This window comes from Danio aesculapii, chromosome 13 (assembly GCF_903798145.1).
Source record: "Danio aesculapii chromosome 13, fDanAes4.1, whole genome shotgun sequence".
Taxonomy (NCBI): Eukaryota; Metazoa; Chordata; class Actinopteri; order Cypriniformes; family Danionidae; genus Danio; species Danio aesculapii.
This window is the reverse complement of record NC_079447.1, coordinates 4,377,750-4,395,174: the sequence shown is the minus strand read 5'-3', so window position 1 is coordinate 4,395,174 and position 17,425 is coordinate 4,377,750. Positions and strand designations below refer to the sequence as shown.

Sequence of the window (17,425 nt, the reverse complement as noted above, 5' to 3'; positions counted from 1 at the left end):
TTTTACACACATGCATTTAAAAATTATATACAGTTTTGGTAAAAACATGCACTCGCTTTCCATATGAATTGAAATGTATGTAAACAGCACATATAGAGCCTGTGTTTCCTTTACAGATATTATTGAGAACATTTCATATTCTATTCTGAAACATAAAATCACTTACAAAAGCTAACACATACTCTAGTATCATACATAAATCATATAAATAAATGAGGCTATTTGTTAAGAAATGAAATTTAATATTTATTATTTATTAGAAAATGAAAATAAAATGCTACTTTAATAATGATGATTATTATTCAGTAGGATATTGTTTTTTTTTAAAGTCTACTTTTACAATTTGACACATGTAAAACACTGCAGAAATGTTCTAACCAACAGGCCCATGTCATTTACAGTACAGATACTTAATAAATAACCTACTTTAAATTAAAAGCATTATCGTATGCTGTGATTGTTTTGTTTTCACAAGCTTTGAAACGTAACAGATTCTGCTTTTAAATAATAGGTCACCTATAGCTTTCGTCATGAGCCACAGCTGTGTTCAAAATGACATCAATGTTTTTAAAGTGCACTGCAAAGGAAGCGCAATTGTAAACATGAAGATCGCTAAAACTGAACTGTAAAAATACTTTGAAAGTAAATTTCATCTAAGAGTGATGACTTTAATGCTTTTTTATTTTTAAATATTTCCAAGTTTAAATGTTCGAATGTTCTAAATGAATTAGCCATAGAGGGGATAAGTGGGAATAGGACACAGCCAGGAACCATGTTTCTAACTACAGCTCCAGAGGTGTAGTTGCAAGAGTACAAGTTTGCGACGCAGTTTGCGAATGTTCATTGGAACGATGGATTTAGGAAACGCCAAATTAACAAACTATGTTTGTAACGACGGAACTTGTGACCTTAGTTGGCCAACCATGGTTTTTGGAAATGCACTCCTGGTTGACCAAAACAGTTAAAAATACAACTCATTACAACTCATCAATGGGCAAATCAACCCCCAACACCAATAAACAGGTCAATGAGTGCATCTATTTTACAGCATCCAACAAAGCTGACTAACTAACGAAAAAAAAAAGATAATAAAAAGGAAGGCCTTGCCAAAGAAAATACCACAGCAATACCATTTAATTTCTATGGTGCTCTAGGAATTATATTGAATTATTGTGTGTTTTCTGCTGTTCTGACAAGGCATTTCTGACAACTTCAAAGTACATGACAATCACAATAACATGACACAAATGTCATTGATACCTTACAAATAAATAATAATAATGATTAACAATCATGAAATTGTGATTGTGTTAAACAATATTGTACACTTAATAATAAATATTTCATTGTATTACTCTGAAACACCACAATGGTACCGATGCATATGTCAAGAGAATATAATAACATACATGACATGTCTCATTTACAAAAATTACTATGATTATTATTGGAAGCACCTTTGTAATGCATATCATATGATGTCAGTATACTGTGCCATATATCAAAATACCAAAGTATCATCATGGTACTGTCTACACAAGTGACATTAGCATGCAAAATGTCAAAACACTGTGGTAAGTGTATATTTTGGTACTGATCTACACACATGCAGCACGGTATTTACATAGTACTGCAAGGTATATCGAAATACCATGGTATAAACATGGTATACCAAGAAAACCTTTGGTTGTATGCTTTGTTTTTAGTTGAGCGTACTGCCAATGCTATAATTAAACTGGTTAAATTGTAATCTAGCACAAAAATGTTGTGGCAGTGAAATTATTTGAGTGTGTGGTGTTATTTTGTTGATTTAGCTGTTAACGTTTGCTAATAGCAAATGCTAACCATCACAGCGCTCTAAAACAACTGACCGCTGCTATTTTCCACAAATACATCATCGTCACTGGCACCATTTAGACTTGTGACAGATTTTAAAAACACGACTAGTCTATTCACAACCATACACCGTCTAAAATGACACGTTAAATTGAGTTTCTAGTGCCCTGGAGAACAAATCAAACCCAGTTAAACAAAGCGCGGCCTGCGGAAGGATCAGAAGCCTCGGTGTTTCCTGACGAATGAACATTAACGCAAATAGCCTCGAAATACAACATCACCACACAAAAGCTGTTGGAATCTACACAACACGTGTATAATAAGAGAGATATATGTGAATCTAGCACAGGCTAGCGTTTGTTAGCGATAAATTTACCTCTTTCTGCGTTGTTTCTGTCCGGTGGCACCGGGCGCGGCCTCGACACTCGCCGGGGTCTGCGGTTAGTCGCTCTGACGGAGTTCATTTGACGGGTTTCTGTTTAAAAACACACCTAGCTGCAGCGCTTTCCTCTGCTTCCTTACACGCTGCTGAGCTCAAAAAATGTAAATAAAGCCTAAAGTGCATTGCACTGAGAATCTGCTAGGTCTAGACTCCGGGGAAGCGGTTTAATGTCCGGGCGCTCCGGTCCGAGAGCTCCGATTTCGATTTCCAGTGGCAGGAGGAGCCATTTACACACACACTCACACACTCCCATACACAACCACATGGCGCTGTGCTCCACCAATCACCGAGGGTTCTCCCCTCACAAAAAATACCATGGTAAAACCACGGAAGGCGGATGCAGCTTAGAGTATTAATTGAGGTAAAGTTGGTTTTGCATTCACGCATTTGAACGTTCTCCTTAATAATAAAAATTCAGAAAAAAATGTATTTGCATATTCAAAATATTGAAATCAAATTAGCAGCAAATGACTATCAAAGTACTTCAATATTCACAGTCAAATAAATAGTGCTAATGTCGTTTACAAGTCATACTTACATGTGAATTCAATTCAATTCACCTTTATTTGTATAGCGCTTATACAATGTAGATTGTGTCAAAGCAGCTTCACATAAAAGGTCACAGTAAATAGGAACAGTGTAGTTCAGTTTGTAGTGTTTAAGTTCAGTTCAGTTTAGCTCAGTTCAGTGTGGTTTAATAATCAATACTGAGAGTCCAAATATTGAAGAGCAAATCCAACGATGCGCAGCTCTACAGATCCTGAACCATCCAAGCCAGTGGCGACAGCGGAGAGGGAAAAAAAACTTCACTAAAGGCGGAAGTGAAGAAAAAAAACCTTGAGAGAAACCAGGCTCAGTTGGGCACGACCATTTTAATTTCTCCGCTGGCCAAACGTCTTGTGCAGAGCTGCAGTCTCAGTGGCGGAGGCTGAAAGCTGGACCTCAGCGAAGACTCGTCTGTCTCTGGAGCTTCACAGGAATCAGTCTCATGTTCTCCACTCTTCCATGACCATCACAGTAGCTGCTCAGGATACGGCCTGGTCCAGGATATGGAAACCTTGGGATCATCTCGTCGTTGGTCTTGGATCGAATCAGTGACTCTGCATAGTCTGAGGGCCTCGGGAAGAGTATCCCCAGGTGGAAATGGAGAATAAAGAAAATAATTAGCGTAGCTGATGTTCACAGTGTATATCAACAAGATGCATAACCTGTGTGGAAGCCCCCTAAGTGGTGCACTAAGTGTACGCTTTACTGAACAGATGTGGATGTGTCTGAACATCCGTGTGGATGTTTTTATATAGGAATGACTAAGAGAAAATTAAAATTGAGATTAGCGGAGCATAAAAATGCGATACGTACCTGTAACCCACAATATCCTATGGCCCTACATTATAAAAATCAAGGTCACGGTAATCCCAGTTCATTAAAAATAGTTGGGATTGAACATATTCATAATTCGACAAGAGGAGGAGACAGGATAAAAAGATTAAAACAGAGAGAGACTTTTTGGATCTATACGTTAAAAGCAACTAGATTCCCAGGTCTAAATGGTGAATTAGACTTTTCTTCATTTTTGTAAAACAGTTTATCCATAGATGATCCACTGATTATCATCATACATTGTAGAATGTGTTTGTATTTTTCTATGTATACATGTTTGCATACGTATATGTGTGTATATATGTGTATGTGCACATGTAAATGAGTTTGGAAGTATGTATGTACATGCCATGTTTATGCATTTTTTGTATTTTTTGTATATCTGTGCATGGTTTAAAGTCGCCCTCTATCTAAGCTGAATTAATGATGATAGTTGACTATGTCGGTTAAATTATTTGAGTATTGTAGAGATGTTTGAATGAGTCACGTGACCTTAGTACTCAAAGAGACTCTAAACGCACCTGATCACTGTTTACCCTGATGAAGGCAGACCGCTGCCGAAACGCGTAGGTTTCTTTTAAGATTAAGCCATGTGAATAAAGGCTTTTTAAATTTTCCACATATTCCGAGTGCCTTGGACTAATTTCTTTTGATGTTTTGATGAATCCCTCACCCAAAGAGCACCGATCAAATATTTGAGTTACCCCTGAGCGCTTTTTGTTTGTTTTTTCTAGGTCTTTAATCTAGTTTTGAATTGGGAGAGTGTGTCTGAGCCTCGGACGTTATCAGGAAGGGTATTCCAGAGTTTAGGAGCTATAAATGAGAAGGAATTCAGACCAAATATTAAACAATACAAACTATAAATAAAGCTGAAGACAAAATTATTTATTTTAATGCTTTTTTAATATATGTAACCATAACAGAATGAAAGTGTATCATTTGCATGTGTTTTAAAGACATTTCAAGATAGTTAAAGGCAATCAAGCTCATAAATGTACGTTTGTAACTGTAAGAAGACTTTACAGTATTACCTTACACTTATTCAGAAATTATTCAATTTCTGTATACCTGAATCTCCGGAAAACCATTAAGCACTGGTTATTTAACCTTTTGTTGCACTATTGTTATTATTTTTGCTTGCAATTTGTTTATTATTGTTTTATACATGATTCACACCCTCAGAAAAATCACCCCAATCAATCATAATTAATCATTTCTTTATTTCTGGTGCAAATTGTATTCAAATCACAATATTTATCACATAAATACAAAATACAGCTGGAGACAAAATTATTGATTTTAATGCTTTTTCAAATATATTCCCAAGTGCTGTTTAACAGAGATTTTTATTCAATATTTTTAAACATAATAGTTTTAATAACTCTTTTCTAATAAATATTATTATTATATTTTTATTTTTGCCATGATGACAGCACATAACATTTAACTAGTTACTTTGCATGATACTAGTACTCAGCTTAAAGTGCCATTTAAAGCTTTAACTAAGTTAATCAGGCAAGTTATTGGACAACTGTGGTTCACTCTGCACACAATGAAAAAATAATAAGAGAGACAATAATATTGACCTTATTTATTCAAAGCAAACTAAAAGAAATGCACTTTCTCCAGAAGAAAAATATTATAGTAAATAATGTGGAAAAATCTCCATGTGGTTAAAAATCACTTGGGAAATATTTGTAAAAATACTTAAAGCATCACAGGAGGGCTAATAATTGTGTCTTCAACTGGATAAACAAAATACTTTATGTATTTTAATCATTCATAACTCTTAATAATTTATAATTATCAGCACTGATGCCGTGCTGGGGTGAGTTTCCCAAACAACGCCGTAACTCGCGGCTGAGCTAGTACGATGATAGTCGTTTTCAATTCATAGTTACATGTGAATTCAGACCAAATATTCAACAATACAGTAATCATTCATTACCATACCATCATCAATGATTCAGTGATTATTATTGTCAAATCACAAAAGGAATGATAGCATGGTTTATTTACTATATACATGCTAATAAAAAATAATGATGTAACAATATTGTTAATTTACTGAATATGCGGTAGGCCTACACAATTTGGCGTATAAGTAAACATTACTAAAGTAAATGTTTACAATAATAATAAATAATTGTAACAACTATAATAATTACAACAAATAATAACTTGACTTTTAGTTGATCACATGGAAAAGTGGCAGAAGGTGGATTTTTCCCATGAATCATCTGTTGAGCTGCATCCCAATCATCACAAATACTGCAGAAGACCTACTGGAACCCGCATGGAGCCAAGATTCTCACACAAATCAGTCAAGTTTGGTGAAGGAAAAATCATGGTTTGGGGTTACATTCAGTATGGGGGTGCGCGAGAGATCTGCAGAGTGGATGGCAACATCAATAGCCTGAGGTATCAAGACATTTGTGCTGCTCGTTACATTACAATACACAGATGAAGGAAAATTCTGCAGCATGATAGCGCTCCTTCTCATACTTCAGCCCAGTGGTGAAATCCTTGCCATACGCACGTATACTCAGTATGCCTGCTTTTTTCCACAAGCTGTTTGGGTATTATGACTTCTGAGGATCATACTCTCGGTATACTCACTTGTTTTGGTGATTAGACTTACCTAATTTTTGTGCATTGAGTATTTTCATTTGTGCATTGAGTTTTTCGAAGATCACAACGAATCAGCTGAATGATGTCTTGCTGAAACGTTCAAGTAAAATTGTAAAACAGCATGGACGTCGCTTTAGCCCTCCTATATTTCCATTCAGCCCCCCTAACACTTTTGTGATTACCTGTACACTTCTAAATGACCGCCTCAGTCCCCTTTAAATTTGATATAAAAACGGCGGCAAAATCCCGCTCCTGAACTTGTTTTGTTAGTCAGCAGACCACAGCTGTGCAGTGTGTGTGTGAGTGTGTGTGTGAGTGTGTGTGTATATATATATAAATCAAATGAATGAAAGATACATTGACTTTCGGCGTTTCCTTGCCTACGTTAAAAATTTGGATTGGGTGGATAATAGTACACCACCATTTTTTTTAGAACTACACCACTGCTTCAGCCTCCACATCAAAGTTCCTGAAAGCAAAGACGGTCAATGTGCTTTAGTATTGGCCAGCCCAGTGACCAGACATGAACATTATTGAGCATGTCTGGGGTAAGATGAAGGAGAAGGCATTGAAGATGAATCCAAAGAATCTTGATGAACTCTGGGAGTCCTGAAAGAACGCTTTCTTTGCCATTCCAGATAACTTTAAAAATTTATTTACATTAGAACCAAAACTTTAAGCCAGAATTTGCCGGGAGTATAAATAATTTTAGGTTTTTCTGTGTGTATTTATTGACAACAAGCTTGAACCTATTAGGCTAATATAGGCCATCACGGTGGCGCAGTGGGTAGCATTATTGCCTTACAGCAAGAAGGTCGCTGGTTCAAGCCACGGCTGGGTCAGTAGGTATTTCTGTGTGGAGTTTGCATGTTCTCCCCGTGTTGGTGTGGTTTTCCTTCGGGTGCTCTGGTTTCCTCCACAGTCCAAACACATGCGCTATAGGGGAATTGAATAAACTAAATTGGCCGTAGGGTATGTGCGCGAATGCAAGAGTGTATGGGTTTCCCAATGTTGGGTTGCGGCTAAAAGGGCAACCGCTGCTTAAAACAAATGCTGGATAAGTTGGCGGTTCATTCCGCTGTGGTGACCCCTGATTAATAAAGAGACTAAGCTGAAAATAAAATGAATGAATGAGTAGGCTAATACATATCAAATTTTCAAACATGATTATAAGACAAAACACAATTATGGGATCAAAACTGTTAAATAAAGCCGTTTAATATGTCATTAATAACTTCTTGCTCTAATTAGGTCTAAAATGCATAAAGTCATTTAATACTGTTCAGAGAAAAAAATACGAATAAACCAAACACATTCTGATTAATCGGCATTAATTCATTCATCAATTTTCCTTCAGCTTAGTCTCTTATATATCAGGGGTCACCACAGCGGAATGAAATACCAACTATTCCGGCATATGTTTTAGCAGCAGATGCCCTTCCAACCGCAACCCAGTATTGGGAAACACCCATGCACACACACACGCACACACACTTATACGCTACAGCCAATTTAAATCACCCAATTCACCTATAGTGCATGTGTTTGGACTGTAGGGGAAACTGGAGCACCCGTAGGAAACCCACACCAACACAGGGAGAACATCCAAACTCCTCACAGAAATGCCAACTGACCCAGCTGGAACTCGAACCAGCGACCTTCTTGCTGTGAGGCGACAGTGCTAACCACTGGAAATCTATATTACATTTTTATTGATTTGAAGCTTGTAAACACATTTGTCTTCAGCCCATGTGCAAGAACTGAATTATTATATGATGTGATTTTTGTGTAGAATCGCTATTGAAAAATGGCCACACATGAAGCTGAAACTGAAATATAATCCGTGTGTTAAGCATATCAACATGTAAGCTGGAGGATTTGGCCATTTTTTGCCCATCACAGTGGTCTGAGAATGAAGGCTAGTCTGCTTTTGTAAGATTTTAATAAGCTGCAGCTGGTTGAAGGTCATTTTTCTGACAAGACAATGAAGTTCTGTGTGGTTCTGATTTTGAGATCATTTTTTTTAATAAGCATTGAACACTGCAAATAAAACATGCAGTATTTCACTCAAGACATTAATGTTGTCCCAACTCAAATCAATTAAGTTAACTTAACAAATTCACACGGATTAAACATAAAACAATTTTGTTCATTCATTAATTTTCTGCCGCTTATCCGGGGACGGGTCGCGGGGGCAGCAGTCTTAGGAGAGAACCCCAGACTTCCCTCTCCCCAGACACTACCTCCAGCTTCTCCGGGGGGATCCCGAGGCGTTCCTAGGCTAGCCAAGAGACATAGTCCCTCCAGCGTGTGCTGGGTCTTCCCCGAGGCCTCCTCCCGGTGGGACATGCCTGGAACACCTCCATAGGTAAGCGTCCAGGAGGCATCCGGAACAGCTGACTTCTCTCGATGTAGAGGAGCAGCGGCTCTACTCCGAGCTCCTCCCGAGTGTCAGAACTCCATAAGAGTGCGCCCTGCCACCCTGTGAAGGAAACTCATTTCGGCCCCTTGAATCCGAGATCTTGTCCTTTCGGTCATGACTCAAAGCTCATGACCATAGGTGAGAGTAGGAACGTAGATAGACAGGTGAATCGAGAGGTTTGCCTTTCGGCTCAGCTCCTTCTTTACCACATCGTACCAGTACATCAAGCACACTGCTGCCGCTGCACCAATCCGCCTGTCAATCTCACGCTCTATTCTTCCCTCACTCATGAACAAAACCCCAAGATACTTGAACTCCTCCACCAAGGGTAAGGACTTTCCTCCAACCTGGAGATTTTGTTGTCCCAAAAAAATCTCAAGGGGTGACACGGTGGCTCAGTGGTTAGCACTGTCGCCTCACAGTAAGAGGCCATTGGTTCGAGTCCCGGCTGGGCCAGTTGGCATTTCTGTGTGGAGTTTGCATGTTCTCCCTGTGTTGGTGTGGTGTGGGTGCTCCGGTTTCCCCCACAATCCAAACACATGAACTATTGATGAATTGACTAAACTAAATTGGCCGTTGTGTTTGAGTGTGTGTGTGTGAATGGGTGTTTCCCAGTACTGGGTTGCGACTGAAAGGGCATCCGCTGCGTAAAACATATGCTGGAGTAGTTGGTGGTTCATTCTGCTGTGGCTCTGAAATAGAGACTAAGCTGAAGGAAAATAAATGAGTAAATGAATGAAAAAAATCTCAAGAATTGTGTTGTTTCAGCTCATTTTAAATAAGTAGATTGAACATGCAGAAAAGTTTAAGCTTAAGAATGTCATTGAGGCCAGTGTTTCTTTTTTGTTTGTTTGTTTGTTTGTTTGTTTGTTTGTTTGTTTATAAATGCAGTCCTGGTTTGCAATTTTTTTACAATTTTAATATTTCAGGTAAATACTGCTCTACTCTATATGTCATAATGAGTGTATTATCGTTAACAAAAATGAAATCCATACTAAATGGACTATGTACAGTTAAAGTCAGAATTATTCGCCCCCCTTTGAATTTTTTTTATATATTTTTTTTTTATTTCCCAAATGATGTTTAACAGAGCAAGGAAATTTTCACAGTATGTCTGATAATATTTTTTCTTCTGGAGAAAGTCTTATTTGTTTTATTTCGGCTAGAATAAAAGCAGTTTTTAATTTTTTAAAAACCATTTTAAGGTCAATATTATTAGCCCCTTTAAGCAATATATATTTCGATAGTCTGCAGAACAAACCATCGTTATACAATAACTTGCCTAATTACCCTAACCTGCCTAGTTAACCTAATTAACCTAGTTAAGCCTTTAAATGCCACTTTAAGCTGTATAGAAGTGTCTTGAAGAATATCTAGTCAAATATTATTTACTGTCATCATGACAAAGATAAAATAAATCAGTTATTAGAAATGAGTTATTAAAACTATTATGTTGAGAAATGTGTTGAAGAAATCTTCTTTCTGCTAAACAGAAAATGGGGGAAAAAAATAAACAGGGGGGCTAATAATTCTGACTTCAACTGTATCTATCATTACTTGACATAAAACTTGTAGGGAATCACTGACAATGGGCCATTAAATTATTCATTAAATAATGTATACATTGAGTGTGCATTATTTTATATTAATTCAACAAACTGGAATCAATTATTCTGCTTTCTGACATTTGTCAGGTTTTTGTCTTCTAATCCAAACCCTTCTGTTGTGTTTTGATGTGGTTTTTGACTGTTGTTGCTGTGAAATAACTGAAATCATTCAGCTTGATATTGAAATGTCAAAACCTGGCGGAACTACTTTAGCTGTGCATTTATCTGAAAATAAGGACACGCCTTACACTCTAAAAAAAAAAGTTGACTCAACTTAAAATTTTAAGGTAACCAGCTTCAAGACATTTTTGAGTTGATTCAACTTTCAACCACTGCACTGGACTCGATTTAAGTTGAGTAAACTTAAAAATGCCCTGAAGCTGGTTGCCTAAAGTTTTTTCCATTTTTTAATCCATTTTTTTACAGTGTTTAATGGCCACCAGCCAATCAGAATCAAGCACTCATAACTAACAGCATTATCATAAAAAGCTTTACTATTCATTCATTTTCCTTTGACATAGTCCCTTTATTCATCAGGGATCACCACAGCAGAATGAACTATTCCAGCATATATTTTAGAGCATGCAAACTCCACACAGAAATGCCAATTGACTCAGCCAAGACTCGAACCAGCGACCTTCTTGCTATGAGGCGACAGTGCTAACCACTGAGCCACCGTGCTGCCCATTATTTATTAAATATTTATATGTATAATAAAAGGTTGCAGCTGAAAGGGCATCTGCTGCATAAAACATGCCAGAATAGTTGCCGGTTCATTCCGCTGTGGTAACCCCTGAAAAACAAGGGACTAAAGCGAACGGAAAATAAATAAATAAATAAATGAATGAATGATTGAATGATAAAATACAAAATAAAAACAATATAAATGATGATTTAAAATGAATGAATGAATGAATGAATAATATTAACACTGTTATATTTTTTATGTCACAGCCAAATAAACATTGATTAGGTAACAAGTACAGAGTAAAGAATTTTATATGTAATACACAATATATATATATATATATATATATATATATATATATATATATATATATATATATATATATATATATGTTCGTGTGGGTTTCCTCCGGGTGCTCCGGTTTCCCCCATAGTCCAAAGACATGCGGTACAGGTGAATTGGGTAAGCTAAATTGTTCGTTGTGTATGTGTGTGTGAATAAGTGTGTATGTGTTTCCAAGTGATGGGTTGCAGCTGGAAAGGCATCCGCTGCATAAAACAAATGCTGGATAAGTTGACGGTTCATTCCGCTGTGGCGACCCCAGATTAATAAAGGGACTAAGCCGAAAAGAAAATGAATGAATGAATGAATATATATATATATATATATATATATACAGTTAAATAGTGTATAAGTAAATAAATAAATGGATGGATGGATGAATGGATGGATGGATAGATGGATGAATGAATCACAAAACAAACAATAATAAAACACAGCATAAAGTCAACAGAAATTCATATTTTACATAAATAATAAATAAATAGCCTCGATTGCAATACACAGGGTCAACATGAGTAGTCACATTCCCATAATAATAAATAAGAAACTTTATTACAATTACATCACTCGGTAAGTATACATTAACAGCACAGGTGTTAAACTCAGTTCCTGGAGGGCCGCAGCTCTGCACAGTTTAGTTCCAACTCTAGTTGAACACACCTGATCAAACCGAGTCCTTCAGGCTTGTTTGAAACCTACAGGGAAGCGTGTTAAAGCAGGATTGGAGCTGAACTGTGCAGGGCTGCGGCCCTCCAGGAGCTAAGTTTGACACCCCTGATTTATGGTATATACGTTGTATTTTAAGCTGGGAGGCATGACAGCGCCATCTGCCTTGACAAAATAAAAGTGCAACTATATCGCCATTAAAGTGTTATTGTTTTTATGTTGTATATTGACACTTATTGGGATTAAAAAATAAATCTTGGCATATAATGGCCATTCAGTTTTATTAGAGGCTAATTTTGGGGTGTAAAGCAGAACAGTGCAGTTAAATCATATGGATCCAACACATACAATGCTGTTAGTGGATGGTATTCATTCATCCATTCAATTTCTTTTTGGCTTAGTCTCTACCAATCCGGGGTCACCACAGCGGAATGAACCGCCAACTTATCCAGCACATGTTTTACACAGCGGATGCCCTTCCAGCTGCAACCTATCTCTGGTAAACATCCATACACACTCATACACTTGTTATGGAAGCAGACGGACAAACAAGGTGAGTAAGTATTTAACGATGTTTATTCCAACAGTAGAGCATATAAGGATAATTGCTGAGAAGTGAATGGAGTTCTCTGGAACCGACGATCCTCTGTGGCAGGTGGGATGACAGACACGGAGGATGACCGAATGCACACACCAGAGGGCTTGCGGGGAAGACAGACTGACGATACACACAACGCTGACAGGACACCGGGAACACTGGACAGACTGGAAGGAAACAGAGTTTAGGTAAGTAAATATGCTGAGATCGAAGGGCAGTGATAACCAGGAGGTGCTCACTAAGAGTCCGCTTCGTTGGAACGAGACCGGACAATGAGTGAGGTGAGGTGTGTGCTTATAAAGTGAATAGGAGTGATTGGTTGCAGCTGTGTGTGATTAATACTCAGGTGAAGATGCTCGTGGCGTGATACTGGTGGAAGAGCCTGGCCAATCCGTGACAACACTACGGACAATTTAGCCTACCCAATTCACCTGTACTGCATGTCCTTGGGGGAAACCGGAGGAAAACCACAAGAACGCGGGGGAATACTTGCAAACGCCACACAGAAATGCCAACTGACCTTGCCGAGGCTCGAAGCAGCGACCTTCTTGCTGTGAGGCAACAGCACTACCTACTGCGCTATCACGGATGGTGTTATGCAATATGATTTATATAATATCATACAAAGTAGTATTAATTTGATATAATATCATACTCATCTGATGCACACATCCATCAGTCAGAAGAAAGGCATTTATATTCAATATACTGACTTTTGTGATCCAGGAAAGAAAACTTCATTTCCCAGAATGCATCACTAAATAATTCATACGTAAATAAGTCAACGATTATGGCAGACAATGTTAAGATATTTCAGTCTTTCTACCTTACATTTCCATGTTTAAGTCTGGGCTTTTGTCTTATAATTATATAATAATTATCATCCATTTTTTGTGAGAATTGTTTTGGTTATTATTGTTATGTAATATTCAGATTCAACTTTCTGTTTGTTGGAGCCAAGTCATATTCTTCGTAAAGCACAATGTGAGAAAGGAAATGGTAGACTGCTATAATTGTGTTTTCAGAAATGATTAAATATTAACATGGCAGCAGTAATTTACAATCATAAAATGAATTTATAAATGTATAAGAAATTAATAATACAACAGTTTACACATTTTGTTGATTGAAGCATAAGCAAACTAATGTATCACACCTCATTTAATTATGTGTCTCGTAGGGAAAATAATATTACAATCACTGTGCTGTATCAATACTCCATTCATATTTTAAATTTTGTCTTATATTAATCTTGTGTATATGAAAATGCACTAGTTGTTATCACGATCACCAGCGATCTAACAACCAGAGATCGCTGGTAAACACTCACATTCGCATGAACTACAAATCTGCCGGTATATGCACTACAGATCCCAGTCATGCAACACACACTCACCTGCTCCAAGTCACCATTGATTAAACACACACAGCTGAAGCTGCTCAGACTGATTACTTGGATTATAAGAACAGTACAAACACACACAATGTTGCTGAGTCTTGTTATCTGTTAAGTGACATTACAACACGTTATCTTTGTCTTGCTTTGCCCTGTTTTTGATCCTCGCCTTGTTTTCTTGTTTTATTCCAATCTGCTGCCTGCCTTGTGACTATCTGCCTGTTAATATGACTATGACTCTAGATTGCCTGCATATATCTGTTTGCCCCTGTGTTGACCACTGCCTGACCTCGCTAATAAACCTGCATTTGGATCCTCACCCCTGTTGTCAGTGTCACATCCCTGGTTACAGAAGACTCAGCCACATTGTGTGTGTTTGTGCTGTTCTTACAGTCCAAGTAATCAGTCTGAGCAGCTTTAGCTGTGTGAGTGTTTAATCATGGCTGACTTGGAGCAGGTGAGTGTATATGTTGCATGACTGGGATCTGTAGTCCATAAACCGGCAGATTTGTAGTTAATGTGAATGTGAGTGTTTACCAGCGATCTCTGGTTGTTAGATTGCTGGTAATCGTGGCACTAGTCAACTGTGCAATATTTTAAACTGTGCATTATTTTATCCTGGGGTGACACGGTGGCTCAGTGGTTACCACTGTGGCCTCACAGCGAGAAGGTCGCTGGTTTGATCCCCACATGGAAAGAACCTATATAAACATATATGAACCTATATCAAACCTAAATTAAACATATATGACTGGCTAAATTGGCCATAGTGTATGTGTGTGTGTGTGCATGAGTGTGTATAGGTGTTTCTCAGTAGTGCGTTATGGTTGAAAGGGCATCTGCTGTGTAAAACATATGCTGGAATAGTTGGCGGTTCATTCAGATGTGGCAACCCCTGATAAATAAAGGGACTTAGCCGAAGGAAAATGAATGAATTGTAGGATATTGTAAAGATTTATTAATATTTATTTCATTTATAAGAATGATTCACTAATAAAATTAAATAAATTCTTGATACTGTTGTATGTGATGTGATTTGGTTACATGATAGGAAACTAGCAGTGAAGAACTGTCAGAAATATATAAATCACACATAAAAAACACAAAAGTAGATTAAAAATGTAAATAAATAAAAGTTATCATATAAATAAATAAATAAATAAATAAATAAATAAAAAATGTAATGTTGTGGGTAGATAAATAAATGAAATAACATATAAATAAACAAATAAAACCTGTAAATTAAAAATCACAGTGATTGTATAACATTTCTTTATTTTATTTATAGGAAAGATTCACTGATTAAATTAAATTAAATTCTCAGGAATATTTAATTCAAATATAAAAAATAAAGGCAAGTTAGTATGTAAATAAATAAATAAATGAACAAGTAACTAACTAACCAAATAAATAATAAACAAAAACATATGAGTAAAACATATGCTGGATTAGTTGGCGGTTTATTCCCCTGTGGCAACCTCTAAAATAGAGATTAAGCCAAAGGAAAATAATTAAATTAAATTAAACTAAATTAAATTAAATTAAATTAAATTAAATTAAATTAAATTAAATTAAATTAAATTAAATTAAATTAAATTAAATTAAATTAAATTAAATTAAATTATGATGATCTTGTCATTACAGATTTTACATTTTTTATCATGTTGATTAAAAAATCAACATATTTAACTTAGTAAAATAAATATATAAGTTTTTATTTAGTCCAAGAATTACAAGAACTGGCAAACATACAAAAAAAGCTATATAATAATCACAAACTTGTTGTATTACTCCATTAAAGCAGGCAGAACTCATTGAATGAACTCACTGACCTGGTAGAGCAACGTGTTTTACTACAGTTTGGCCACTAGAGGCCACTAGAGTCAACTATATAAATTATATCTGAACGTGAATGATTATACCGTTCTTTCACTGAAGGGGGGCAGTGAAGGGTTGTTTTTTTTTATTTATAAATCTTTTTCTGAAATTCTCTCTGCTGAAACCTGTTTTTCAGAAACATTTAAATGTCCTACTGACCTCAATAAGCATTTGATGCAAAATGCTTCGTGCAAATCCTTAATATCTTATTTCCTATTTTAAAACTGCACTAATATTTAATAAATGTGTATGTTTTTTCAGGAGTAATAACAGCATCAGACTCTACATGTGTCTAGAGGTGTTTCAAATCTCATCCCAGACCCTCAGAAAGGCTCAGTGAAGGTGAGGTGGATTACACTACACAAGAAAAAATACTATAGTGAATATTCCTTTTGAACCATTCATTCTTTTCCTTCGGCTTAGTTCCTTATTTATCAGGGGTCGCCAAAGCAGAATGAACCGCCAATTATTCCAGCATATGTTTTGCGCAGCGGATGCTATTCCAGCCGCAACCCAGTACTGGGAAACACACATACACACTCACATTCACACACTCATACACTGCGGCCAATTTAGTTTATTCAATTTGCCTATAGTGCATGTGTTTGGAGAACATGCCAACTCCAACTGACCCAGCCGGGACTCGAACCAGCAACCTTCTTGCTGTGAGGCGACAGTGTTAACCACTGAGCCGCCCTCCTTTTGAACCATATATACATACATATATATGTATAGTCGAGACAACAAGTGTTTATATGTTGCTTCAACTTATTTTAATAAGTTAATCAGGTTTAAACTAAAGTTTTTAAAGTGAACTTAAAAGTTTTAGTTTGTTTGACTGATGTACGTTGAGATTGAGACTAGAAAAGTTCATTTGATTCAACTCAAAAATTTAAGGCAGCAAAATTATTTTTACAGTGTTACAGTTATAGCTTTTAAATTGCCTTAAAAGCAACAAGTTGACTTTACAATAGTAATGTGAGTAAACCCATTGTAACTTGGAACTGTCAAGCTGACTTAATTTTTATAATTATGCTAATTGTTCTCACTTTTTTTATGTAATTGTTTCTATAGGGGTTTTCACCTTTATTTGATAGGACAGTGGAGATTTATAGACAGGAAAGTATAGGGAGCAGAGAGAGGGAAAGGTTCGGCAAAGGGCCTCGAGCCGGGAATCGAACTCGGGTCGCCGCAAGCACCTGGGTGCTATATGTCGACGCACTAACCACTAGTCGCCGACCTTTTTTTTTTTAATAATAATTTTTTTAGGGACTTTTAACCTTTAATGGATAGAATGGTGCAGAGAATTGACAGGAAATAGTTGGGAGCAGAGAGAGGGGAAGGGTCGGCAAAGGACCTCAAGCCGGGAGCTCCATGGTGCTATGTTGGCTCACTTAACCACTAGGCTATTGGCGTCAACAATTGTACTCAAAAATAAAAGTAAACTAATCACTTTTTTTTTCAATACACTTTTATTATATTGGAGTTTTTTCCCAGCTGTTCTGCCTTTAGCAAAATGACAGTAACTAAAATAAATCT

The 17,425-nt window shown here is 36.7% G+C and overlaps 1 protein-coding gene across 1 annotated transcript in view; it reads right to left on the bottom strand.

Moving 5' to 3' along the window:
* Positions 1 to 2,503, bottom strand: part of fbxo11a (F-box protein 11a) — an 81,909-nt gene extending 79,406 nt beyond the window's left edge. The window contains exon 1 of the mRNA XM_056471150.1: positions 2,213 to 2,503. Within this exon, the coding sequence (XP_056327125.1) occupies positions 2,213 to 2,300 (88 nt within the window). The 5' untranslated portion in view covers positions 2,301 to 2,503. The remainder of the gene's footprint in view (positions 1 to 2,212) is intronic.
* Between the last annotated feature and the right edge of the window lie 14,922 nt (positions 2,504 to 17,425).